This window comes from Sturnira hondurensis, unplaced genomic scaffold (genome assembly GCF_014824575.4).
Source record: "Sturnira hondurensis isolate 20B ecotype Veracruz unplaced genomic scaffold, ASM1482457v3 Scaffold0007865, whole genome shotgun sequence".
Classification (NCBI taxonomy): Eukaryota; Metazoa; Chordata; class Mammalia; order Chiroptera; family Phyllostomidae; genus Sturnira; species Sturnira hondurensis.
This window is the reverse complement of record NW_028080496.1, coordinates 10,991,049-11,017,440: the sequence shown is the minus strand read 5'-3', so window position 1 is coordinate 11,017,440 and position 26,392 is coordinate 10,991,049. Positions and strand designations below refer to the sequence as shown.

The 26,392-nt window shown below is 57.6% G+C and overlaps 1 protein-coding gene across 2 annotated transcripts in view; it reads right to left on the bottom strand.

Moving 5' to 3' along the window:
- Positions 1 to 5,810: 5,810 nt before the first annotated feature.
- The window catches only part of LRRK1 (leucine rich repeat kinase 1), a 105,007-nt gene continuing 84,425 nt past the window's right edge, over positions 5,811 to 26,392 (bottom strand). For both annotated transcript variants that reach the window (XM_037053746.1, XM_037053747.1), the window contains exons 22-34: positions 24,843 to 25,006; positions 23,800 to 23,939; positions 21,444 to 21,693; positions 19,673 to 19,839; positions 17,243 to 17,440; positions 15,813 to 16,090; positions 14,853 to 15,047; positions 13,946 to 14,097; positions 13,359 to 13,476; positions 11,881 to 11,997; positions 9,003 to 9,853; positions 8,482 to 8,583; positions 5,811 to 6,809 (exon numbers count right to left, since the gene is read on the bottom strand). In XM_037053746.1, coding sequence (XP_036909641.1) covers positions 6,632 to 6,809; positions 8,482 to 8,583; positions 9,003 to 9,853; positions 11,881 to 11,997; positions 13,359 to 13,476; positions 13,946 to 14,097; positions 14,853 to 15,047; positions 15,813 to 16,090; positions 17,243 to 17,440; positions 19,673 to 19,839; positions 21,444 to 21,693; positions 23,800 to 23,939; positions 24,843 to 25,006 — 2,910 coding nt within the window. In that variant the 3' untranslated portion in view covers positions 5,811 to 6,631. The remainder of the gene's footprint in view (positions 6,810 to 8,481; positions 8,584 to 9,002; positions 9,854 to 11,880; positions 11,998 to 13,358; positions 13,477 to 13,945; positions 14,098 to 14,852; positions 15,048 to 15,812; positions 16,091 to 17,242; positions 17,441 to 19,672; positions 19,840 to 21,443; positions 21,694 to 23,799; positions 23,940 to 24,842; positions 25,007 to 26,392) is intronic.

Here is a 26,392-nt window from a genome sequence, read left to right as displayed (position 1 = left end):
CAGGCTTCCACGTTTGCTCAGCGAGATGCTCGGATGGGGTGAGTGGAAGGAACCTCCAGCCAGGCCTGCGAGGACGTGCTCTCCCCTGAAACAAGGGTGGCTGACATCCTGCCGTCCTCGGCTCCATTCCTCACTCAGGAGTCTGGAGACGTGTCCCTCGCAGCTGGGTTACTCCCGATTTGGGGTCTAATGGGACAATTAATCGAATGTGTGTGACAGCGTAAAATCCTGACAAATGGCCTCCTCCACATCGAGATGTCTAACTTCTCGGAGAAGAGAAAATATGGCCAAGAACTTGACCTTTTGGCTCTATTTTTGCACGAAAGGAGCTGACTGGATGCATTCGCCCGCAACGCTGGCCGGACGCGCTGGTCTCAGGCAGGCGCCGTGCGTGGTGTCAGGGAACCCATGAGGGGCTCCTCGGGAATGCGCGGACTCTCTGCCCGGCTCTTTTCAGGCCGCCTGCAAGGGGTGTCTGTCCTGGAGCCGCATTTTAAAGAGCTGATTTGGCTCAGGCTTTAACAAAAAATCAAAACAAAACAAACACCCACCCCCGCTGCGAGGGACAACGACGTTTTTCCCAGGCTTGGGAGCCAGCGAGTGCCCCAGCCACGTTGCCCCTGGTGACCACGCACTTGGGGTTGGCGGCTTCTCTGGGCCTTTGTTTCCCCTGAGCACAATGTGGGTGGGAGAAGGTCAAGGTCGTTTCCTGTTGCACATTCTGGGAGGCCAGACCCACACCTTGGGGGGCTTCTGGCTCGCTGTGTAGTCCCCTGGCCAGCTTCACAGCAGGGAGAAAAGGGTGGCAGTGTAGTGGGGTTCCCAGGGCCTCTGGCCTGGGAACAGATCATGGGTGGCTGCGCGCCACCCTGGGGTCCTGTCTGCTGAGGAGCCCTTACCCAGGCTTCCAGCAGGCAGTACTCACCCAGGCTTCCAGCCTGCCACCCAGCCCCACCTCCACAGAGGCAGGGATTTGCCATTCTCTTCCCCTTTTCTGGAGACCTCCCTCCATGCATCCATTCTGGAGCCCTCAGAGTAGCCCAGGGGGAGGCAGGCAGAGCCCAGGCCAGGAGCCAAGTGCTGGGTCCAAGTTCACCTTGGGAGGCTTGGCCGATTGAGTCTCCATTCACCCATTGGGATCAGAAACACCGAGCAAACCCAGCCCTGGAGCTCAGAGAGCGACAAAGGCCAGCTTTCAGCCACCAGTGCCCTCCTGGGCTGCTGTGGGCCTCCCCCTGCCCCCGCAGCTGAGGGTCAGTGTTTACATATGTCCACACTCAGCCACAAGGGCTCCTTCTTCCCCAGATAGGACTGTACTTGGGAATACTCTGTAAAGTAAACTCATCAAGCCCACACACTCTTCCCGGAGGGCAGGCGCTCAGGGGCCCAGGGACCCAGGGGCCCAGGGGCATATCTGTCTTATGCTGGTCCTGTCTGAGTTGTGCCAGGGGGACAGGCAGGAGGGCAGGGGCACCCCCTGGCCGTGGGTGAGGGAACTGCTCCGGATAGCCTGGTGAAATTGGGGGTAGGGGGTAGCAGCCATAGCTGTCAGGGATGGGGGTGGGGAGGCCCCGCATCGACTCCCTCCTGCCCTGGACTCCAGGGAAGGAGGGAATCTCTTGTATTTTTGGGAACAGTATGTCTTTTTGGTCAAGCCCCAGCTGCTGGCCACCAAGGCTGGCCGAGCCCTTTCTCCACTGTGGGACAGCAGGACCGAGACCCACAGGCCTTACCCACGGTGCCAGCGTCGCCGTCTGGGGCCACCGAAAGCTGGGCAGACTGGCTTTCTGAAAGGGGCCCCGCTGAGGAGTGCCACATTTTCCGGGGTTACCCAGGAAGCCTCTACACCCCAATCTTCACATTCCTCCAGCTCAGGGTCCACCCCTGTGGCACTATGAGTTCTTCCAGCCTGGCCTCTGACCTCGATGCAGCCCCGTCCTGAGGTCTGGGGGAATGAGGAGGACAGCGTCCCGTCCCATCTTTGTCCTTGGCTAGCTCTGCCTTGAGCAACGGGCACTCCTCCTTGTCGCCTGGGTCAGCCGTGTGCGGTTGAAGAGGAGCCCATGGCCAATCGTCTGTGCCAGGTGCCCTCCCGGGCGTGTGCGGAAGTGGAAGGAGGACTGACAGGCTCTCTCAGCAGCACCAACAGCCCTCGGCCCTGATGGTGCCCATGTACAGCGGTGGGTGTGTGAGCGTGTGTGTGAGTGAGTGTGAGTGTGGTGGGCCACAGGCCCGGAGAGTGAGAGCCTTGGTGATGACCCCGAGGTCGATGACACAGACCACCGAGGGCGAGGCAGACATTTGTATTTCATTTGTGTGCCTGTCCTTATTCCTGATTCCCTTTCTAAAGCATGTGTCCTGAAACAGGGCTCCGTAATGTCTCTATTGTCATCTTATATCAATCCTACTATGTTGGTTTCCGTCCTGTTCTACATGTGACCCCTGAAGTCCACTCTCAGGTAAAGGTGTTAGTAAAAGTCTTCCTGGTATTTCAAAAAGAAAACCAGGAGGAGTTCATTTTTAAAGGTGGGCTGTTTCACAGAAACAAAATCACTTATGTTTCCCCTGGATGGTTCTCAGAGAGGCCTGTGTGACCGCTGGGTGCCCTTCCCGGGCAGGGGTGAGGGTGGGGATGATGGGGAGAGGGGTGGGCAGGGAAGGAGTCCGGGCCCTGGATTGGGAGCTGGGCCAGGAATGTCACAGACATGGCCACTCTGGGTCCCACATCGATCCTGATGGGGTGAGCATCGTCATTGCCATTCCACGGAGGAGAAACCAGGGCCACGGGAGGGGGGGCTTGCTCAGGGTTGAGGGTTGGAGATTTTTAGAACATCAACACTGAGCTTTGGCTGACCAGGATGCAACCGTGGCCCCCTTCATACCTGGGTCCAGAGAACATAATTACAGTCACGTGCCACTTAATGCCAGGGCTGGATCCTGGGAAATGCCTCCTGAGGTGATTCCATCGTTGTGCAAACGTCACAGAGTGCAGGTGCACACGCCTAGGGCGTACAGCCCACTGCACACCTAGGCTGCCTGCTCTAGCCTATGGCCCTGGGTTACACGCCTGTACAGCTTGACTGTATGAATACTGTTGGCCGAGGTGCGTCCTGGTGGGGCTCAGCACAGAACCCCCTCCCACCTGGCTCTGCTTCATAAAGAGGCCCGTTTGCCACTCAAACAGGGCAGGGAGGACGAAGGCCGCTCCTCCGCGCCAGCCCTCAGCAGTCTTCCGCAGCGTCCACCGGGGTCTGCAGGCTCTCAACAGCTTGCGGGAGGTTCTCCCTGCGCATGCGCACTCAGCTAGCTCGGCGACGTGCTTCACAGCGACTCTATACAGCACCGGTTGCTTTTTAGAAAAACAATGTGTTTATTATACCTGGGAGAACGTTTCAGACCAGCCCACTAGCACGGCCCCTTGTGGGAAAGGCCGCAGAGAATGGCACCGTTCCACGGGCATCGGACAACTTCCCTCTGCACAGAGGTTTAGGTCATGTCCTGTTTGGGGTCATTATGAGCGATGAGGCAATGGCATCCTTGTTCCGCGTCTCTGGGCATTTTGACAGACATTTCAGGGGCAAAGGCAGGAGCCTAAGGGTTTGTGCATTTCGAATTTTGGTGGACAGGGCCCTGACATAGATTTCCTTCCTGCTGCTGGTCCATTTTTCACGCGGCAAAATGATTTTTAAAAGATAACCCCAACCAGTGTGGCTCAGTGGGCTGGGCATTGTCCCACAAAGTGAAAGTTCACTGGTTCGATCCCCGGTCAGGGCACATGCCTAGGTTGCACGTTCGGTCCCCAGTGGAAGCAGGTATGAGAGGCAATGGATTGATGCTTCTCACAGTGCTGTTTCTTTCCTGTTCTCCCTCCCTTCCCCGTCTCTAAACATAAATGAATAAAATCTTAAAAAAAGATAATCAGATTGTTTAATACCAGTTATTATGGCATGTTTACTGGCCCCAGAGCTACCTCTTCTTCAGAATGCTCAGCCTTGATTGGTCCCTCCAACCCAGCAGCTCATTCCTACCCCAGGGCCTTTGCATGCGCGGGCCCTTCAGCTCTCCACACGGCTTCTCCTCTTCACCCACCCTCAGATGGTACCTCCTCCTGCAAGCCTCACCCAGCCTCAACACGGAGCAGCCCCTCGGTCATGAGCTCCCAATGTCCTGACTTTTTGGTCTCCTCACTCTGTGATCTCACTGGTGTGTTCACCATCAGGGGTCCCCAACTCCTGGGGCCATGGACTGGTACTGGTCCAGGCCTTCGAGGAAGCGGGCTGCACAGTAGGAGGTGAACTTGAACATCATGTGCTTGAATCATCCTGGAAGCAGCCCTCATGACCCCGGTCCGTGGAAAGATTGTCTTCCATAAAATCGGTCCCTGGTGCCCAAAGGGTTGGGGACTGCTGTTCACTGTCCTCTCCCTAAAAGCTCCTCGTCTGTCAGATAATTGGTGTCCCGGGACAGTGCCTGACACTTAGTAGGTGTCTAAGAAATAACACCCGGCTAGCCTCTGCCAACACGAGGTGGTGAATGGCAATGTATTGCAGTTTTCGTGACAATTTTCCTTCTTGCTGGGAGAAGCTGAGTGTTCTTTTATTTTTTTCTGTTGAGTGTGGATTTGGATGGGCCTGCCTTTGTGAGTCAGTTTCTTGCTCACAGTGACCTGTTTTCCTTCTGGGGTTTCTTTCGTATGGACAGGTACAAACTCTTGTCACCAATATCCCTTTCCCAGGTGACTGGCCATGTTTGGACTTGGAGATCATTTCTCCATTTGTGTTTCTAAAGTTTACCAGAGGCAGGCTCATTGACCATTTCCTGTATGGTTCCCAACTTTCGTGATGAAGTTCTTCCCTAAGCTGGCCGTTCATCATGGGCAGCTTGGCCCTGAGCAGGAGGCAGGGTGGGGGTGGGGGGAAGGATTCGAGTTAGGGACAGGGGCAGGATGAAGCCAGGCCGGAAAGGCGGCTGGGACCGGATCGTGGGGGCCCTGTGTGCAGAGCAGCCTGCTGCAGGTGATGTGGGGAGCAGATTTGGGGCCCAGGAAGGACAGGACCCGATGTGCATTTGGGGGATTAACTGGGCAGGTGTGGGGTGCTGGAACGAGGTCAGTGGTGACCCCCAAAGTGCTACTGAGGGACCGGGGCTGGAAAACGACGGGGAAGTGGGCAGCAGGCAGATTCCCCACTGCTCTGGGACTCGGCGCCCAGGCCAGTGGAAGGAAGTGGGGAGACAGACAGATTAGCTGTCTCTGCCCACGGGAGCTGCTCCAGGACAGGGGGCATGAGGGGGCCACCCCTTCAAGCCCGGGCAGGGTGGGGGCCCGGGTGGGGCCAGCCTGGGCGGCTATTCCAAGGCTTCTCCAGACGGAGAGCATGACTTCATTCTTAAGAGTCTGTTTATTTGCAGATAAAAGGAGTCCCATGGGTCCGCACACCCCAGCAAGTCTGAAGTTGGATTCGTGTGATTTAATTTCGGGAGAAGCATGAAATGGAGGGTGCTTCTGCTTTTGAGCTCCCGTTCTGGGTTTGGCAGCCTCAGGTGGCTACCCTCGGAAACCACGTGGATGCGTGTGCACACGCGTGTGCGCAGGACTGTACAACTCTTGCTGGCGCGCCCATACAGCCCCCCGTCGACAACTGCACTCTTGTCCACCCCACTGTGCACTCGAGCGGTCAGCTCTCAGCAGACACGTAATTTCGCTATAAGCCCCATAGGACGTAATTCCCCAACCAGGGGCCCATTGGCTGCGGTATTCCTTCATTTGCGAAAGTGATGAACGCGATCATTATGTGCACACAGAACTGGGCTTGTGCTCCAGCTGCATCCAAGTTTATTTGACAAAGCTATAAACACAAGGCCCTTTCTCCAGTCCCGCTGATTGAGTGTCTCCTTCCTTTTGTCCGCAGGAGGAGAATGTAAAGGCCCGGCCCTGGGCGAGCTCTTGGCTTTCTGGCTGTGTCACTTAAAGGGACTCTTTCATTCCCCGGATTGGGCAGCGCTCCTCGCGGAGGGTCCTTCTGGGGGTTTCTCACACAGGGGCTTTCCCCAGCCGGAGACATATGATCTCAGCTTCCCCGAGCAGGGCCCCGAGCCCCGGGGACTCGGGAGCTTGTGAAATGTGCTGAGAACCGGGGGGCCACCAGGGGAAGGGGCAGGGGTCAGGGCCCTCCTCCCTCCCCGCCTCCAACTGCTTTCTGACTGAGCGAGGCTAGTGTAATTCCATCCGAGACTGGGGAGGAAAATGGGCATGCCCTGCATGCCGGGAAGGCCCAGCCTTATGTCCCAGCCCAGCAAACAGTTCCCCTCCCCTGCTTCTAGAAGTGGACAGGAGGCAGGGGGAGGCCCAGCCTTATGTCCAGCCCCACCATCCCCCCTGGGCTGTAAAACCAGCAATGGTGGGGAGGGGTGGGGGTATCCAGGTAACTCTGTCCTGGAGAACCAGAGTCCCCAAACCACTGGGGTGGGGGGCGCGGTGGTGGGAATGTCTCAGCATTTGTTAGCAGCAAGTATAGTCTGTGGGAGAACCCAGTCCGTCTTCTGGGTCCTCCGAGGGCGGCAGGCTGCAGGTAGAGGGGGCAGCCTGCGGGCCTGGGCCAGCCAGGTCCAAGCGACGGTCATTCCACAGGAATTACCTTCTCTTGCGCGTGCAAGCCTCCAGCCGGCCCAGCTCCTCGAAGGATTGGTAGAAGACGTCAAACTCCCTGGTGCCCCAGCCCCTCCAGACAGCCAGGCACCACTCCATGTCTTCGTTCTCAAAGCCACACACCACCGTGTCCTTGGCCACCACAGCCGCGTCCACGAGTGCCCTGCAGAGAGGGGACACCCTCTGAAGTAACCCGTGGGGGTTCCTGCGTGGTTGGGGCTTGGAACCTTGCCCTGCACAGTGTCCTTGAGGGGACAGGGCGTGTCTAAGGGAGGGGGCACCTGTGCAGCCCAGGCTGGCCCCACCCATGTGCTCTGATGCCCCTCCCCGCCCTGCTGGTCCAGCCTTGGATAGAAGCTTCCATACATCTAAAGAGGGGCCACGGGCATCAGCTCCGGTTCACAGGGGATTGTTCCTGGACGGCACTGATACCATCAGAGCAGGTATCTCCTGTGATGCATCCAGAAAATACCATCGACTCTAATTTCTGCTCGTCCACGGCCCATGACAAATTTGACTTTAACTCAATGCTCTTGCCTCGTGCACGGTTCTTCTCCGTTTCTAAGTTTCCACGTGTCCAGGGAATGCAGGGTAATATATGAGGCAGAACACCTTCAGCATGTGGCTCTGGGCAGTTTTACACGATTTGGGTATGCACAGTTTCCTCCGGGGGGCCCCCCCGCCCGACCTTGCAGCCGCCCCCTGCGGGGGTGCACGGCGTGCTGTGGTGTGCTGCCCCACACTGGGCCAGCCTGTGAACCAGGACGCCCCGGGCCCTTGGCTGGCTCCTTCAGGGTCCTGCATGTGACAGGCCCCCTCTAGCCATCTGGCGAGGGAATCGACGTCTCAGAGGTGTCTCAGAATTGCTGGCGGGCTAAGGCTACGGTCCTCCTTGGGCTGGCGGTCTGAGCCGCTTTCTTCCTACAGCGAACGAGCCCGCCTGGCTTTTGGGGGTAAATAGGGACAACGGAGGGACACTGACAGCGGGCTCTCAGAGGTCAGCAGCCCTGGCTGCTACAGACCCAGCTGCTCCCCCAGAAGCCCCAGCTATGACGTGGGAAGGGCTTCAGTCCAACACCGCAGCCCAAGCTCCGCAGGGCTCAGCAAGCCCAGATTTTGCTTTGAGAGTCCCTGGACCTGGTGACTCACTGGATACTGGGGTGGGGGTGGGTAAGGGAGGGGGCTGCCATGCAGCTTTCCTGGGTCATCGCCTGCTCGGCGGGGGGGGGGGGGGGGGGGGGGANGGAACAGGCCAGACGGGATTTCTCCATAGGGAGACCGGCTGCATGGGGTTCGGGAGACAAATGAGGGGGGCAAATACCCGGGGGCACCGCTGGTACCAACCTCCCATTTCTGGGGCCAGGCAGACTCGGCCCAGACAGTCTCTCCTGCCCAGCACAGTAGGACCCCCTGAGCCGATGGGTACAAAGCCCTACCTGGCACTGTCTGGGCAGGTGGGACACCTTGGTAGGGGCTCTCTTGCTTGGTGCAAAGGACAATGAGTCACTTGGATCCCCATTTCCATGGCCCCTGTCCTTGGGTCCTGGAGACGTACCCTAGGCAGGTCGCTTGGTCACCAGGGCCACTGGGTTCCCCAGAAACAGTTGGCTGTAACCGTGACTGATGCCTGGTTTAGCCGGTATCTGCTGACCTTCCAGGAGCTGCCTGGAGTACCCCACCCTGCTCCTCGCCTGCCTTAAGGCCACATTGGTGGATATGATGTTTATTTGTGGACAGGAGGGCAGGGGGCCACTGTGCAGGAATGTGGCCCCGGGCGGGAGACCTGGATTCTCCACGCCACAGCCCAGGCCCTAGGCACTGTCCCTGAATCTTACCCCCACGGATTCATCTCTCTGGCCTTCAAGACGGCGACGACCCGGCCCCGCTGGGCGCCTGCGTCCTTCTCCAGGCCGATGATGATAATATCTCCCCCGCGCCTGCGAAACCAGAACCGAGAAGGGGAAGCGCTTTGTCTAGGCTACTGCTCCCCAGGGGAAACGGAGCTGGCCTGCAGAAGGGCAGGGCCACAAACGTGCAGTTTCTGCTAATGGACCCGGTGCAGCGAGGGCCCTGCAGCCGGGCCCACAAGCCCTTTCCCAGGAGGAAAGCGGATAGCACTGGGCCACGGCCTTCCTTTGGGGCGCCCTAAGCTCCCCGCTGGGCCGATGAGCTTCAGCGCAGCCCTTCTCAGATTTGCTCCGGAGATCCCTCCAGATTTCACAACCCAGGGAGCAGCTCCCGGGGATCCTCAATGGAATGGATCCTGACAACGTCTCGAAGCTTCCTTCACTCCCGCCCCCAAAGCGAGAGAGCAGGGGACACCCATGAGGTCATGCCCCACGGCTGGGAGACCTACCTGGGGACCCAGATGACGTCCTTCACAGCGAGGACCTTCACGGCTTGTAGGTGCCGGCTGAAAGTCTCCCCGCCCACGGGGCTCAGCTCCTGCTCGGGCCTGTCGGAGCTGGCCGTGGGCTCCAGCAGCCTGTCTGCGTCCTCGCCGTCGGTGGAGAAGGGCACGCTGGAAGAGCTGGCTGGGGAGCAGGGCAGGCTCAAGGGGGAGAGGGGGGCCCGGTGCGGTGGGGACGAGGAGTAGGAGGACATGGAGCAGTAGTCAGTCAGCGAGTCCTGGTGGGTCAGGATCTGCGTGCCCAGTTCCTTGCTGTACATGATGCTCACGTCTGCGATGGAGTCCCCCTCGGGCTCCTTCAGGCTGGTCGTGTGGCTGTCTGGTGGCTCCAGGCCTGACGGGTGCACGGGAAACATGTCCCTCAGGGGGTTGGGGTCCCCGCAGAAGTACCGAGCACAGAGCTGGTAGGTGGCCGAGTGGTACATCACCAAGGAGTTGGCCTTGTCGTCCAGGCACCAGACCACCTCCTCGCCCCGGCACTCAGAGCTGCATACGATCGAGGTGACCACCGAGGGGGCCATGTAGGGCTCCAGCCGCCGGCTGATGTCCAGCGTGGCGCAGTCGATGACGAGCAGGCCCGGCCCGTTGCTGTACCAGACCTCGGACCCGCTGTTGACCACTTCCATGGCCCTCACGGGGTAGGGATTCTGCCGCACGTCCTCGTCTGGGATGCTGAACTTGGCCCTGTTGGCCGTGTGTGAGCACAGGTAGGAGCAGCTGTCGTGGGGGATGCCCCGCACCACAGGGAACACCGCCACCAGCCCGTCAGCCAGGCCCGCCAGCACCAGGTAGGAATTCTGCCGGGGGAAGACAGGAACGCGTGACACCCTCCCTCCTCAAGGGGGGGCCAGACTAACCACCTCCATGCAGACCCCGGGCCAGCTGAGCTTCCCGCCAGCACGCCCGTCCACCCTGGCTCGGGCAGGAGCACCCGGTTTCTGCTCCAGGACACCACATGTGCCTGCTGAACTAATTCTTCAAGAAGCTGCTTCCAGCTCAATCCTCTCGTGGGAGCACTCTCCGGGGGGTTGTGTCCACCCTCTCCCAGCCTCCCACATCCGCTTGGAAATGCCTGTGCTGCAGCAGACACTCATTGTCCTTGGGGTCCCCCACGTCCCACAGTGAAGCATGCGCTCTTCTACGGCCACTAGAGGTCACTGCAGAGGCCAAGGTTGCAGCGACCCGGCCCTGCTGAATGCTGGGCCACCTGGAGCATCTGTGCGAAGCTGGGGAGAGGTCTTAGCCCCACTGCCCTGGTGGGGCTGGGGTTGGGGAGGGAAGACCCGGAGCCAGGACAGAGCAGGGATCCAGGCCGTGTGCCCGTGATGGGGAGCAGCAGAAAGTCCCTTTGCTGGGGGGCTGGAGGAGCCAGGGAGGTGGGGCTGTCCAGGGTAAAGAGGGAACCCACCTCCAGTGCAAGAGCAAGGTCAGCGAGCCCTAAGAACGAAGATCAAAATCCATCTCCAGGATTTTGGGAAAGAAAGCAGCCAAAGCAAACAGAAGCTACACTTCTATCGGGGTGCTGGCTCGGGCCCCAGCCACGGACATGAAGTGAGCTGCACGGCCTGGCTGGGTGTGAACATGTGCGTGCAGAAATGCAGGGGTCTGCCGTCCGCGGCCTCCGGGGGCAGGTCCCCTGGCAGGGAGGCCCCGCACAGAGGCGGCTTTATTCCCTCTGGTGGTGCGGGCGGTGGTGCCCGGGCTCGGGGGCTCTGGCCAGCCATGGCCTCAAATAACGCTTTGTGCCATGTAGGTTATCCTGCGTGCTGGTGCAGACCGGGCCCCGAGCTGCCCGGCCTCGCCCGCCCATGGGGCCATGGTCATAAATGACTCTGAGGTCGACTTCAGACTTTTTTTTTAAAAGAAATGTAACTGGTAGGGTGGAGAGAAGAGTGAACACATTTCGGGATCCTCAGGAGGCGATCGTAAGGTTCATGTTCAGTAAGCGCCACAGCCTGGAGCTTCGGGTACGTGATGCCCAGAGACCCTTTTTACAATACCTTTTCATCCCCATTTTACAGATGGGAAAGCGGGAGGTGGATGATGGCAGCCGACACGGTCTCACAAAGCAGCACCCATAATGACACCCTGCCAGGGCTCCGGGACAGGGATCTCAGGGCAGAAAAAGGGAGAGCACTGCCCAGATCCCAGAAGCCAGAGAAGACTGAGAATGTCAGGGAGGGGTGGGGGCAGCTTCTCCCAGCTGGGGCCCTGGCCTTGACTTTGAGAAGCGAAGAGGAGGTAGCCTGGGAAAGGTAGGTGGCAGTCAGAATTCCTGGTGGGAAGCACCCCCTTGGAGTGTGGTGCGGGGTGGGTTGGGGTGTGAGGGGGAGTTTGGGGAGCCTCACCGGCCATGCAGAGCCGCCCGGGACCTGGGCTGCAGGGAGCAGCACCTTGGGGTCCCACACGGGACAAAGAGCAATCCCGGTCTGGGACTGACAGGAACCCTCCAGAGGAGGCAGAGAGGAGGGTGAAGTGAGTTGGCCACCCCACAGGGGTGCCGAAAGGGCCATGGGGAGGCGCTGCCGGCCCGGACTCCACGGGACGACTCATTTGCCCCAGGAAAGCATCTCACCGAAATCCGGGACTGTGGTATTCGCACTGGGAATGCAAGGTTTCCCCTGAGCCCTCACTCTCACCGGCCGTGTAGGTTCTCCCAAGCCAGATGGGTGCTAATGCTGGCCTAGGTCCCCTGGGTCTCTACCGCTGACAGTGACCTGGGTTTGGTGGCGCAAGAGGACATGGCTTTGCCCCCCTGCCCATGAGAACTGGGAAGGGAGAATTGTTCACGTGTGCACTCACCGTCCCCACCCCAGTACCTCACCTTTTTTAAAACAGGCACCGCCAGGAAGCAGGTGACGATGGCCGGGGTGTCCAAAGCCCGCTGTGGCATGTTCAAGGGACACATGCCCTTGAGGCTGTAGATGTAGACCTTCTGGTCCTGTGGGGGCAGGGGGCCAGCGTGAGGCCTGGGTCGAAAGGTGCCCGATGTTCCCTACGGGGCCCACTTGGCCTTGGACTCCCTCTGGGCCTTAGCCAGTCACATGTCTGGAAGCTTTGTGGCTGATTGTCCCCAAATTCCTATTCTTTGTAGAAACTGAAAACGACAGGGCTATCTCAAGAAGAAAAATAAAACAGCCCGTGATCCACTGCCGGGAGAAACCACCTTTGGGAATTGGGGTGTGGAATTTCAGTTTCCGTGGGTGTCTGTGTGCCCCCGTTCCTGCCATGGTCACACTTTGTGTTCCAGTGGCAACACGCCCTGCAGGCAGAGGCCCCGCCCACGAGTCCCAGAGGGGACAATGTGTGAGCTCCCTTTGCCGTCTGCCCTCCAGTGTGCCACCGTTCATCGGTTCTTGGATGTCGAGTCTGTTTCTACTGAGGCTTCACTACTATGAATTACCCTGGGGCGAGCCTTCTGACAGGCATGCTTGTCTGTTTCTGTGCGTGTCTTGGGCATTTTCTCGGAACAAATTCTCAAGGCTGACATTATGGAGGCTTATGTGGTGAGAAGAGATTTCAGATGCATTTCTGAACCCCGTGCCCCACTGCCTTCTGGAAGGCGGCACCAATGTATAACCCCACCCACCCAGTCACCCTCCCACCCACCCTAGGAGCTTCAGAACGTCTGTTTGGGGGCATTCCTCTCTGGACTTCTTAGAAGACAGCAACTTGGGCTTCCCGCTGCCTCTTTTTTTTTATTGCTTTTTAGAGAAAGAAAGAGACAGAGTAAAGGAGAGAGAGAAATATCAATGTGACAGAAGCATTGATTGGTTGCCTCCCACACATGCGTGGACCCGGATTATGCGCATCCTCACTGGGGACCAAACTCACAACCCAGGTGTGTGCTCTGACTGGGAATCGAACCGGCAACCCTCAGGTTACGAGAGGACAGTCCAACCAGCTGAGCCTCACCAGCCCGGGGCCCTGCTGACTTGTTTGATGTGAAGGCTCGCGGGCTCTGAGCTGACTGGATTTGCTGGGTAGCCCTGGCAATGTTATACGAAACTCAGTCATGTCACCATCCCACTGAGCGACTGGGGTTCTGCTGGGACTCTGCCCCGACGCTCATCGTGGCCGAGTCCCCACCACCAGCCATGGACTAGGTGGAGATGCTGCTGAGAGATGCGTACCAGCACAGGGCTGCTGCTAGTGCTTTGGGGCCTCACTGGTGTGGGCGGGGGTCACTGGGAATGCAAATGATCCTGTCGGCCTGCATTTTCAGTTGCTCAGCCTGGTTCCCGGTGTGGCCCACCACGATGAGAGCCCTGCAGAGGGTGCGGGGGGAGGGGGGGCGGTTACCTCGGTGGCTGTCCACAGAGAGTTCTGGACCTTGAGTTGACAGCTCAGCTTCATGCCCGCACAGCCCATCCTCTGCACTTCCAGAAGGCCCTTCTCCGTGTTCACCACCGTGTAGTTCCTACAATGGACAGCGAGCGTGCGGTCAGCTCACGGCGGGCCGCGGGCTGGGGGTGCTTGAATATTCAGGCAGACAAAGGCCACTCCCATTGAGAAGGGAGAAAGACTCCCTTTCCCCACCTCACCACTCAGCAACTCCACACCAGTACTTCTCTTCTCCATCTCCAGAATCACTTACACCCTCTACCGTCAAGCCGACGATAGCTCCCGTCTTGAAACAGAGCCCTCCCTGACCCCTGCCCTCCACCCTCTAGCAGACAACACCTCTTCTTTGCTTTTCTTAATCACAAACCCATTCGTGCCTGTCTACATGGCGGGGGGGGACTCCACTTTCTCTCGAGAAGACTCCTTTGGGCTTTCAGTCCACTGCGCGCTCAATGTCCCTGACTGTGGTCACCCCTGACTGCCCCCCAATGCAAGGTCGCTCCCACTCTGACACCAGCAGGGTGCAGAATGCCTCCGGAGATTACCTGGACTCCTCCTTCCCATCCCAGAACACCACCATGTACTCCTGGCTCTGGGACGAGAAGAAGGCGGTCTGCTTCCCGCAGGGCAGCTGGTACATGAAGGTCGCGAAGGTCGGGTCCTTCATTTGGCTCACCACAGACAGGGCCAGCGGTCGCTGAGGGACAGAGACCGCCAGGGCTGTGAGCTGGGGTCACTCACAGCCAGAGGGACGCCCATTCTGCCCACATTAACCAATGGCCTTCAACCAGGGAGGAAGGAGTGACATCTGCTTATTCAAGACCCACTTGCAATAAGAGCCAAAACAGACGCCCAAAACAGACCCTTCCCGGAGTCTGGGTCATTGCCGTCTGTGGCAACTCAAACGCAGGAAACTCAGGTGATGATGAGGTTAGCTTACGCTGGGATATTCCAGCCCCTGCGCCTAGGGCTGTGCAACCTTGTAAAGAAGTGTCCTCAGCCCTCACCCACTCTCTGTTAAACCGGCACGTTTGAAAGTGATGGGTGAGTTTCAACCGGAAAGCCCTGGCCTTTTCCAACAGCAGCCAGCTTTCACGTGATCACGTGGCTCCTGCTTCTTCTCATGGGCAAACCTTCTTCCCACCACTTTGCAAAGACACAGCTAGGGTCTCTGCCCCTGCATGGGGACTGTGTTGCCACAAGGGCTGGCATGCTTTGTCTGCATGACGGTGCGATGCAAAAGCTGGGGAACAAAAGGGCGTTCACTTGTCGCAGTAGCGATCTGCACGCAACGAAAAGGATCTGGTTGTAAATATTTCTTTCTAGGACAGGTGAGCAGAAAAGAGTTGCCCTTTTTGTTCAAGACCCTTTGGGCGGGGTGGGGTCTGGGACCCATGGCCTCCACCACAGCGGCTGGAGGGGCCAGGCCCCAGGCTGTGTGTCCCCAGGTACCTTCTCGGGCTTCGTGTCCCAGCACTCCATCATGAGCGCCTGCAGTCGATGGAACTGCACTTCCTCCGGCTGCCCCAGCACCGGGCGGATGCCCTTGGACAGCTTCTTGGCAATCTGAAGCTGGTGGTGGCCCAGCGCAGGCCGCTGTCCCGACAGCAGTTCATAGAGCACCATTCCATAAGAGAACATGTCTACCTGGGCAGGGAGGCAAGCCAGGTCAGGTCCCCTGCCCGGGCCCAGCGGCTCTCGCAAGCTGGCCCTGAGACGGAGGGAGCAGGGAGACACCGTTAGGCAAGGGACACATGGGCCCTTTCCAAAGGGAGGCATGCGTCTGTCCGTCCACCAGTCCATCCATCTCTCTCCACACGTCCAAACATCCAGCAAACCACCTGACCACCCATCGTTCTGTCCCTTTATTCATCCATCTTCCAGTCTGTCCATCTGTCCTCCCTTCCTTCCTTCTACCCTTGTAATCACCCATTTTTCTGCACATTTATCTACCCATTCTCCTGCCTACCTGTCCATCCATCCATCCACCCATCCCCCCATCCATCCAACCATCGTCCATCTGCCCATCTGGCCATCCATCCACCCATCCATCATCCACCCACCCATCCATCTACCCATCTATCTACCATTATGAATCTTCCTGTTATAATCTTGGTTTTGAGATACATCATCTTGCTACCAACAAGCTCTTATTTTTCTCACTGTGATTTGCCTTTTCAATCTTGGTTAACAGCCACAGGTGCTGAGTTAACCCTCACGTGCTTAGGTCATTCTTCAAGCAATTATTCCAGGATCCATCGGCTTGGGGTCGGGGGGGGCTAGAGCAGGGGCACCCAGAGTCAGAAGCCATCGGTGCTGCGAGGACTACCTGGCTGGCCTGACTCGGGGCCTGGGCTCCTGAGCTGTGTGGCCGGGCCGCTCCAGGGGACAGCAGCGGGCTGGGGTGGGTACCTTCTCATCGTACACGATGCGAGGCCTGATCTCCGGGGCCTGGTAGCCGGGGGTGCCCTCCACGCCCAGGGCGCCCTCGTGAAAGGACTGCCTGGAAATCCCGTAGTCCGATAGCTTGATGTTGATGTGGTTCTTGACGTCCAGGGACCAGACCAGGATGTTGTCCGACTTCAGGTCGCAGAAGATGATGTTCTTCTTATGCAGGTAGGCCAGGCCGGAGGCGATCTGGTAGGCTATCTTCTGGGTGAGCATGTGTCCCAGGGGCATGAAGGAGGAACCTTTGCAAAGAAAAACATGCCAAACTGTCAGGACAACAACTGTACTTTTTCCTCACCTTCTGTCTCCCCCAAAATACTCCCTATTCCACCGACACGTTCTCGTCATTCCCGTGCTGGGTACCAGAGAAGATGTAGATTGAGCTTCTTCAGCAAAATATTACGCAGGACAAGAACGCCTGCCATTACAGCTTCACTTATGGTACCTAAGGCCAGGAGTTGGTGTTTTTACTAAAACAGCAAGTATGCAAAATCCCAGGCCAAGCTTGCTCCGTAGTCAAGGGGCAAGTTGCAGCTATAAGAGCTTCGTGAAAAAGAAAAAAAGTCTTCCATGGAGGCAGAAATAATCCATTTTAACTGCTTTCCTTTTTCCTGAGCCCAAAGATGGCTCCCCGTCTCTCTCTGTCTCCCTGTCTCTCTCTGTCAGGTTTCTGGAATTTAGTTGTCCATTTCTCAAGCTAAGTTAGTTTATTTTACTTTTTCTACATTGATATTTAGACAGAGAGAGGAAGGGGGAAAGGAGAAAGAGAGACATCGATTTGTCGTTCCACTTCCTGATGCACTCATTGGTTGACTCTCCTATGTGCCCTGAGTGGGGATCGAACCCGTAACCGTGGTGTATCGGGACGATGCTCTCACCAACCGAGCAGCCTGGTCAGGGCTCAAGGTAGGTTGTTTAAAAATTTTGTTAAAAGAATAAGTTAGGATAAAACTGACCCCAGGGTCTCAGAGTTTTAACAGCGGTGGACGCGTGTGGCCCGTCACAGGGAAGGGAGAGATTTACGTGGCTGGGGATCATATCTCGGCCTCCCCGGCCGCCCATCTGATGCTCGGCTGTACTCCCACTGGGGCTGTGCTCATTCCCCTTCTCAGGTGAGTAAGTTAAGCAACGTCTGGGATTATCGCCTTGAACCAGACCTTGAACCTGCTTCTCTCTGAGCTCCCGTGGCCTCGCTGACACCACTGAATAGGTTTAAACATGGTGGGGGCTTTTCACCCCCCACAGGCAGGTGGCCTTGCGAGCCGAGGGCAACTGTGCCTTGCCCCAGACAGCCTGGCGAGGCTGCAGGGAGTGCCCAGGCCCGCGCGGCCAGCCACGTGCCCTCCGGCCTCCCGGGAGCATCCGGCCGCCCCCTGCGGAAGGTTCTCGGGTACCTTTGGCGTTTTCTGACAGCACGGTGTTGAGGCTTCCCAGCGGGGCGAGCTCCAGGGCGAAGCAGAGCGGGTGGATGCTGATGCCGATCAGGGACACGATGCAGGGGTGCTGCAGGGCGTGCAGCATGCTGGCCTCCTGCCGGAACTCGGAGAAGTTCTTCATAGCATCCGTGGCCCGCAGGTGCCGCAGCATGGTGTCTGCAGGGGACAGCGCGGCCGTCAGCGCGGCCCGGGAGGGAGAGGGTGCAGGGCAGGTGATGAGGAGCAGCCTGCTTTGTGGGGCCCTGCGCTGGCTGCCTGGGGAGCCCATCTGGGGTCACTCCAAATTTGGCCCCGAGTGTGGCCTTCCTGAGGCTTTCTAAGCCGATACAAGCCCCCTCCTCCTTCTCAGCTAATAAACTCATCCCCATTCCTTGGTGGCTCCTGTGTTGTCAATGGAGGGTTAGGCACGTCCTCACCCCACACCGGTGCTAGCCGCCTGGGGGCACAGTTGTGCCTTATTCCAACTCTGCAACCTGAGCCCCACCCGGAGCCTGGCTGAGGCGACACGTCCTTACCAGGCTCCCGACTGCTCACCCGCAAGGATGCTGAGGGTTTGGTCCCTACCATCCACTTTATTCCCCACCCAGTGGCCAGGGCCACCCAAGACAGAAAGGGTCACCAGCCTCCTCAGCCAGAGATAGAACTGTGGGGCGGCTTCAGGCCTGAGACATGAGACCTCAGGCTGGAGAAGGGTGGGTGGCCAGTGGTGTGATTTCGAACCTGCGCTATAACCTTCTCCCAATGCCCCTGGAATGCAAGCCCCACCCCCAACAGAAGGCCCCTGCTCGCCACGTGAAGGGGCAGGACGCCAACCACTGGGTTATGGTCAGCCCTGAGGTCTCGGGGCAGCATCCTCCAGGCCCTGCTTGTCCTCCTGTGACCCGATCTGTCCCTTCCCTATGATCAGATTTTTTTAAGGGTTCTTTTTCTTTTAAATTCATTTTTAGAGAGGGGAAAGGAAGGAGAAAGATAGGGAGAGAAATATAAATGAGGGAGACAAACATCCATGTGTGGTTGCCTCTCGTGCGCCCCCTATTGGCGGGGGGGGGGGTGTTCTGGCCTGTAACCCAGGCATGTGACCTGACTGGGAATCGAACCAGCAACCCTTCGGTTTGCAGGCTGGCACTCAATCCACTGAACCACACCAGCCAGGGCCTCCTGGTCAGATTTTAAAATCAGGGATCATTGGACATGGAGGCTCAAACAGCATGGAAAAAAATCTCAGTGATTCGAGTTGATTGATGGTGGCAGATGTATGCGTGTGCCGGCCAGATTTGTTTTTTTTAACTGCGAAAGTTTTGCTTTTCATGATCGGTCTTAAAACCGTTAAGAATTCATTTCCGATGGTGGTGTGAAGTCCGACCCACGTCTCCGCCCTAATTCACCGACAAGCCAGGTTTTTCCTTCTCTCATGACGTCACCTCCGTTCCCCACCAGCGTCCCTCATGTGTCTCGCAGTCTCTGCTCCCTAGACAGCCTGCTGGCGCCCGAAGCAAACCGCCGCCACCCGCTCACGTGTAAGTCGTGACATTTGCTGGGCAGGCCTCTCCGTCTTCTGTTGCCCACTGTGGAACTTTCTTGGCTGTTCCTGGCCCGGTGTCATCTCACATGCACTTCACAGTCAGTTCAGTTACACACACACACACACACACACACACACGTTTTACAAAGCCCTTCCCGACTCTGGTGTTTGTCACGACTCTCTCAGCTTGTTGTGTGTGCAAAAAGCCGCGTTCTCTTCACCTGGTTACAGTTCTGTCTCTTCCTCTCTGACCCGCTTTCTTTCTATGGGTCCTCGATTCTAACTTTTCTGCCAAGAGTGTGAACTACAGTGAGGATGACCACGCGGAGCCAGGGGCTATGACAAAGGTGGCATTCAGCTGGCTGGAGTGAGGACACACATGGGGTGTTAAGAGGTGATGGGTGGAGACCATCTGTGAATTGTACACAGTGGGTAGGTTTTTTCGGGGTAGGGGGACCTCACGCTGGCTTCCCTGTGCATCTATCTGGAGAGTCCGCTTCCCTTTAGTGGAGACAGCTGGGAGGGTCTCCCGGGCTGAGGGGTCTGCCTGAGGTCCAACCGTGTGCCCCCCACATGCCAGGCCTGGGCAGGACATGGAGCAGATGGAAATAGAGAGGATGGCTCATGTTCTTGGTTGCTCATGCCTAAGCAGGAGCGTAACCTCCAAAAGCAAATCCCAGGCCTCGCTCAGCCTGATCCTGGGGTCTGTCCCACGTCCTGCCAGGGCTGTCCCCAGGGTCCCGCTGGCCTCACTCACCCCCCTCCTGGTGCCCACATGCCTGTGACCTCAGGCCTCCCTCACGTGGCGTGAAGTTTGGACCGAGGGAGCCCACGTCTGAAAAGAAACGACGCAGGGCTGGGTTTACCTGCCGGGGCGTTGGCGAAGTTCTTGAACTTCTTGATCTGGAATCGCTTCACAGCCACAGGCTGGCCTTGGTACCGGGCCCGGTAGATGACGGTGCCGCTGCCGCCTTGGCCCAGGATGGTGCTCTCGTCCTCGCTGTGCTCCAGCCTGCTGTTCTCCAGGAAGAGCCTGCGGGAGACGCGTGCAGGTCAGAGCGGACGCGCGCCCACCCGCAGAACCAAACCTGCGGGGACAAGCAATCTGGCCTTCCAGGCTTGGAAGACGCCACTGCCCAGGCCCAGGGCGGGCACAAGACCTAACAAGGTTCGGCGGAGAAGTGAAAATTCTAAGACTTTGGGACTGCCCAATCGGGAGCCCTCCCACCGTCACCCTCCAGTCCGACTCATGCACCTACACAGAGCTCTGCCTGTGGTCTCCAAGCCATGCTAATTCTTGTGTTAAAGACCCAGGAATAAAGGAAAGTCATTTCACAGAAGAGGGGCGTTTCACTGGTGTTTCCTCCGATGAAGTAACTGCGGAGGTTGGGAAGAACTGTGGGCGAAATTATCCAGTGTAGGAAGAAGTTCCTTAATTAATTGTCACCTACACTTATTGATTTTAGAGAGAGAAATATCAACATATGAGAGAGAAACATTGATCAGTTTGCCTCCCATACATGCCCTGACTAGGAATCAAACCCGTGACCTTTTGGTGTATGGGACGATGCTCCAACTCACTGAGCCACCCGGCCAGGGCATACTGTCTTGATTTAATAGATTCATTTAGTTTATTTTATTTTTTAAAATATTTTATTTATTTCTCTGTAGAGGGGAAGGGAAAGAGAGAAGGAGAGAAGTTTCAATGTATGGTTGCCTCTCGTGAGTCCCCTGCTGGGAACTGGCCTGCAACCCAGGCATGTGCCCTGACTGGGAATCGAACCGCGATCGTGTGGTTCGCAGGCCCGCGCTCAATCCACTGAGCTACACCAGCCAGGGCTAATAGATTCATTTAGAAGCAGGTCTTAGAACCCCAATTCTACAATGTCACACAATACTTCACGTCTATTTTCTTGGGATGGGGGGGGGTGGCAATTTGGAAACGTGAGAATTGGATATTCTTTCCCCCTCTCTCCAAAAGTTTAATTCCCTTTAAGGAAACTAGATATACCAATCCTCGGAATAAGCAAATAACAGGACCTCACAACTCCAAACAAGCTGTAAACAACCAATGCCACCGCCAATGTCAACCCGTCTGCAGGGAGACCAGAGCACTGCTTCCGGTTCCCATGATGACAGAAGATTCTATCCCGTACTGAGCACTTGGATTTCGTGACAGTTTCTTGTTTAATGGGAGCACAGAATGTTTCCTGATTTCTCCAGCCTCTCCCCCAGTTACTGAATTAGATTAGACTCAGCAGATTTTGGGGATCCCAGTGCCCAGGGTAGCAGTTAGGAGTTGGCATTTGCTGAGAAAGGAAATGAGGCTGCAGGTCTTGGGTTGCCCCTTTTCTTGAAGACCGAGGAGTATTGGACTTCTATTCCTCGAGCAGGTGGCAGAGTAGGAAGGAGAGAGGGGGACCAGGTTGGCAGAAAGAGCTCCTGCGTGGGGTCCCGGGAGGATTCCTCCCTCTGCCCAGCTGGGCCAGTGCAGCCTGGTGTGGCAACCGGCAGCCTGGTCCCCTTCAGGGAGCCTAGGACGGGGCCCAGAGGTCCCCTGAGATGGGGCGGGAGTGGCGGCTGCAGGAGCTGCCAGCACCGAGGGCGGCCCCCACGCGGCGCGGAGCAGCGGCGTACCTGGCTGGGAAGTCGGTCATGAACAGCTCGGGAACCAGCTCCTGGAGCGGCACGGGGATGTCAGGGTGCCTGGGGCAGGCGATGAAGTCCCGCTCGATGGCAGTCAGCACGCAGTCCTCCATGTCGAAGTACTGCACGTCCTCCGCTCTGTCCCCGGGGCTGGCGTGCTGGGCCCAGGAGGACTCACAGACCGGGCAGGGCACGTACTGCTCCATGAGCGGGGTCCCATCGCTCTCGGTGGCCGTCAGGGCTGAATGGGGACAGAGCGGGAGACAGCTCACCCAAAGGCGGGCGGCAGGGCCGTCCCTGAGTGGCACCCTGCGTGCGCACCCAGCCTGGGTGGGCCCGTCCCAGAGGGAGATCTGTGTGCTCCTGCCTGGCCCCCAGGGAGCGGCTGAAACCTGACTCCTGACTTGGGTTCCTTTTCGGAGAGCTCCATCCTGAAAGACGGGCTCAGGGAGCGGGGCAGGGGTGCACTGGACAGCGGCTGAGACCCTGAGCCTGGGAGGAGGGCCCCAGGGCATGGGGGTCCCTCTCACACGGCCGGCCCCACAGGACACGGCGATCTGGGCCCGGGCCTGCCAGGCTCCAGTGACCGAACCACAACCAACGAGCGGTCATTGTTCAAATTTGAAACCCAAGCCTTGCAGTTCCCATGATTCTCTGGGGAAGAGCAAGCAACGTGAGCGGAGACACGACCGCACATTGTACGAGACAAAAGCTGCTCATTTTGCACGGGCTCCTTGGGGCCGGAGACACACAGCTTTTCTGCACGTCTCTGAAACAGGGTGCAAAAGGCAGTGCCCTCGGGGTGAGTGAGGGCCTGCTTTGTGCAGGGCTGGAGGCAGGCTTCCAGAACTTTCTGGGCACATCAGCCATGTGTCAAACATCCCGCCCATTGGTTGGTGGTGGTGGCCCCGGACAGCCCTGTCTCAAGCCCTCAGCCTGGTCCCTCTTGTCTCATGGGACCCAAGAGGGTCCCAAGAGGGTCCCTTGACTGTCCCAAGCCAGTCAAACCACTGGACCACCTGCTGGGGGGACCACTGCTGGGTGGGGGGATATTATAAAGGATCCCGGAGGGTTCCCACCCCTAGATGCTACAATTCACACACCAAACTGCCTTCTCTGAGGCCCCCCCCTCCCCGGGCCCTTTCCCATCAGCACCACCTCCCCGTCAGCACCAGCGGGACGCCAGGCCCTGGGGGCTGCAGTGTGTACACATGATGGCACACCCCGGTCACTCTCCTTCAGCATCTCCTCGGGTGCTGTCCTGGGATGCGGGGATGGGGTGCCGCCAGGGAGGCCGGCTCAGGGAGGCCAGCGACGGTGCCTGGGTTCCAAGGGCTCGCTGGGCCTCCAGCCCTCAGAGGGGGAGGGCTCTCGGCCAGTTTTGCCCCCTGATGTCCGTCCCCCTGCAGAGCGCCCTGTGGGTTCGTCTCCATTCCAGGAGCGAAACAAGCAGAGGGCCTTCGCGGCCTCCCTTCAAAGAGTGTTTTCTTTGGATGGACTGTGGAAGGGACTGAGAAGGGCCGTGTGGGTGGCTGAGCCTCTGGGGGACTCGGGGGTGGGGACGGGCAGGGAAGGAGGATGGGGGCCTTGGCGGCTGTGGCTCCCTTCCCTCCCTGCCCCTGCACAAGGGGTAAGCTCCAGCTGCGGGCTCCCCCCGATTCCAGCAGCACGGCCCGCAAACAAGACCGTGCGAGGCTCACCTCGTCTTCTTGGACCGCGCGTCCAAGGTCATCACTGTCCTCCCCACACCCTGTGGGCAGCTGGGCGGCCAAACGCAAGCTCCGTGGGGCGTGGGCCCATGTCTTTCCCACAGCGGCCCCCACCCAAACCCACAGCTGGACTCCCCCAGGGGTCAGACTCCACCCTAGGGCCCTTAGGGACCCTCTGATTTCCTTGGGCTGAATGCCAGTGGGATTTCTGGTCCCCAAATAGGGAGCATCCCGATTTGTAAAGAAATGCAGTTGACCCTTAAACAATATGGGAGTTAGGGGCGCGGAGCCTGTGCGCTTGAAAATCTGAATACAAAATTTGATTCCCCCAAAACCTAACTACAGTGGTCGATGGGAGACTGATTCCAGGACGCCCAAAGGTGCCCAAATCCATGCATGCTCAAGTCCCTTAGAAAAAATGGAGCAGAACACAGCACCCAGTCAGCACTTTGCACCCACGATTCCCTACAGTTTCCAGCCATCATTGGTTGAATCTGCAAAACCCACGGATGGGGAGACCAGCTTCATATTTATTTTAGAAATCCGCATATAAGGGGACCTCACCGTCCAAACCCAGGTCGTTCAAGGGTCAAGTGCGTTAACGGGAGCCCAGGCTGGGTTCAAGAACATTCTCTTACCGGGAAACCACTGATCGATCAAGGAGTTGACGTGGTCGGTGATAAAGGCCATGGCCGAGAAGTCCCTCACTTCGGACTGGCAAATGATTTTAATCCCTCCGCTCTTCTTCTTCTTCCAGTTCACGTCCGAGGACTCCACACTGCGAGCCAGAGGCAGAAAAGGAGTCCACAGTCATCCCCCGCTGCATGCAGGTGCCTCAGACGGCCTCCTTGCCTCCAGGGTGAGGACCCAACCTCCAGGGACCCCCAGGGACAGCCAGGACTGTCCGGGGGGCGGTGTGGCGCCCGCGTTTGTGCGCATGGCCCTGCCTTGTCCCCATGGCCCAGCCTCGTCCCCACACCGGCCCAACCCGGGGAAGGGGATGTTAATGAGGGCTCGGCCGTAAACAACGTGTAGGCTGGGGTCTGGCTCTCAGGTGGGACCCGGGGGAGGTTCTTTCTTCTCAGGCCAAGTGGCAAGTGTGACGCTGAGGTGGGAACGGCGACAGGGAAGCCCCGGGCACCAAGAGCGGCCCCAGTCAGGCCCTCACGTAAAGAGACTTTCTCCCTTTTCCCTTCCTCTCTCACAGAGCGGGAGACTATTTGGGAAAATTCGTTGTAAATGTGAGACAACCCTGTGTGTTTAGGGAACCAGATGAAAATCATTTATTCAACTTGACATCTCCCTCTCTGAAAAAAAGTAAAGAAAATAGGAAGAGGGAGCCAAGGGAGTTGTCTTATGTCTCGCTCGGGACTAGTGACATCTTCTAGGACAGGTCACAGGGCGGGAGTATGGTGCCACCTAGGTGACCACAGGGGTGCTGGAGCTCGGGGGCCACCCACGTCCCTCAAGTCCTGGGCTGGTCACCGTGCCCCCCTTGCCTTTTGCACCCTACAAGGGAAGAGAGGGGGCTGAGGAGAGGTGGGCCCTCTGGGACACCCGGGGGCAAGTGTCTCCTGTTTCCAGCGAGCTGCCACAATGAGCCGCTCCCAGGAGCAGCACCGGACTCCAAGAGGACGGTCCCCGGTGGAGGCACCACGGCGCCCCTGTCGGGGGTCCCCACCTGAGGTAGCCCCCGTCGAACGTGACCAGGAGGCCTTCCTGCCAATAGATGGTCTGATTCCTCTTCACTCGGAACGTGCTGCAGCGGTTCCTCTGGGTCCCTGCGAAACTGTAAATGGTGACTTTCCTGTGTCTGTTCTTCGTATTCTTCTTGGTTTCAAAAAGCTGAAAAGGCAGAGAAAAGACCCTGCTTAAGGATTCCGGGCTCCTCCCCGGCCCTGGGCAGAGCTCTGAGGGTGCCGGCTGGGCCCCACGGTGATAAATGACCACGGTGTCCCCCCCGCCCCCACCCTCCCCACCGCCCACCCGAGTTAAATGCTACGCGATCAGCAGGGTCTCCAGGGGACCCTGGGAGCATTTTCCCCAAAAGACTGAAAATAGGTTTTTCTTGTTCAAGTCTGTCCCCCCCTTCATTTTACTACCAAAAACGGACGGTAAGAAGGGAGGGAAATATAGAAAAAGGCAAGCGAGAAAATAAAACACCAACATCACTGAACAAAGAGATTATGAAGGTTTTGGTGTGTTTTTACATTCAATTGGCAAACATCAGAATTCTTCAAACTTACACTCTGGACAAACAGGTGTTAGAAGCACAGGCTCACAAATTCTGATCTCTCAGTGAACTAGAAAAAGATCTCAGTGGAAACCCAATTATCAAGGAAAAGGGAAAAGGATTTTGGTATACTTTATTCCACAATTCTTTTTCTATCTATATGTACGTTTATAAGACAGCTGAGGTCATCTTTTCTAAATTAGTATCTCTAATTGTCTAAATTTCTACTCTTGTATTTCTAACTTTGTACACGTTTAAAAGCTACACTTTACCAGTGCCTTAAAAACCTTAGGTGAAATCCGTTTCCCTGAAGCTCACTGTGAAGTGCAGTGATTTCCTGAGCGTTCTCTTCTTCGGATGCCTAGATTGCGTCTCACTTTCTGCTCTTTCAGACAAGTCAGACGAACATAAAGAAGCACAAAGCTTTCTCGGATGTCAAAGAATTCCCTTCGTGCAGACTTTCAGCAGCGGGAGTACCGGGGCAGGGTCTGAACGGTTTACAGTGAAGGATCCCTTCCAAAAAGCGATTAAACTTATATGCACACTGCCGGGGCGTGTGGATGATGCTCCACGGGCCCCACCCGATCCCTTTGCTGTGTGAATTTCATCTTTTGCTCTTGTTAATTTCATCCGTGAAAAGTGGCCCCTCCAGAGGTTGCTTGCATTTGCATGCCTCTGATCACTCAGGAGACTAAACCCTTTTCTTTTTTTCCTCATCTGAATTTCAATGGGCTTCTCTCCTACTGTTGAGCGAGGGATGATACTGGGAAGGGTGCCCACCCCCACATCCCCCCTCGAAAGCCCAGCTGGGCCCCTCACTCCCCTGACAGAACCCACTTGGGAGCTCGGGCCTCACAGGACGCTGGGGCTCTGCGGCCTCCCACGTAGAACACGGCCAGCGGGAAGGGTTCACAGGGAGGGCAGAGTGACCGAGTGACCGAATGGCGGCCATGGGAGAGCCGGCGGCTGTGCCCACCCCTTCCACCAGCCCACCCTTC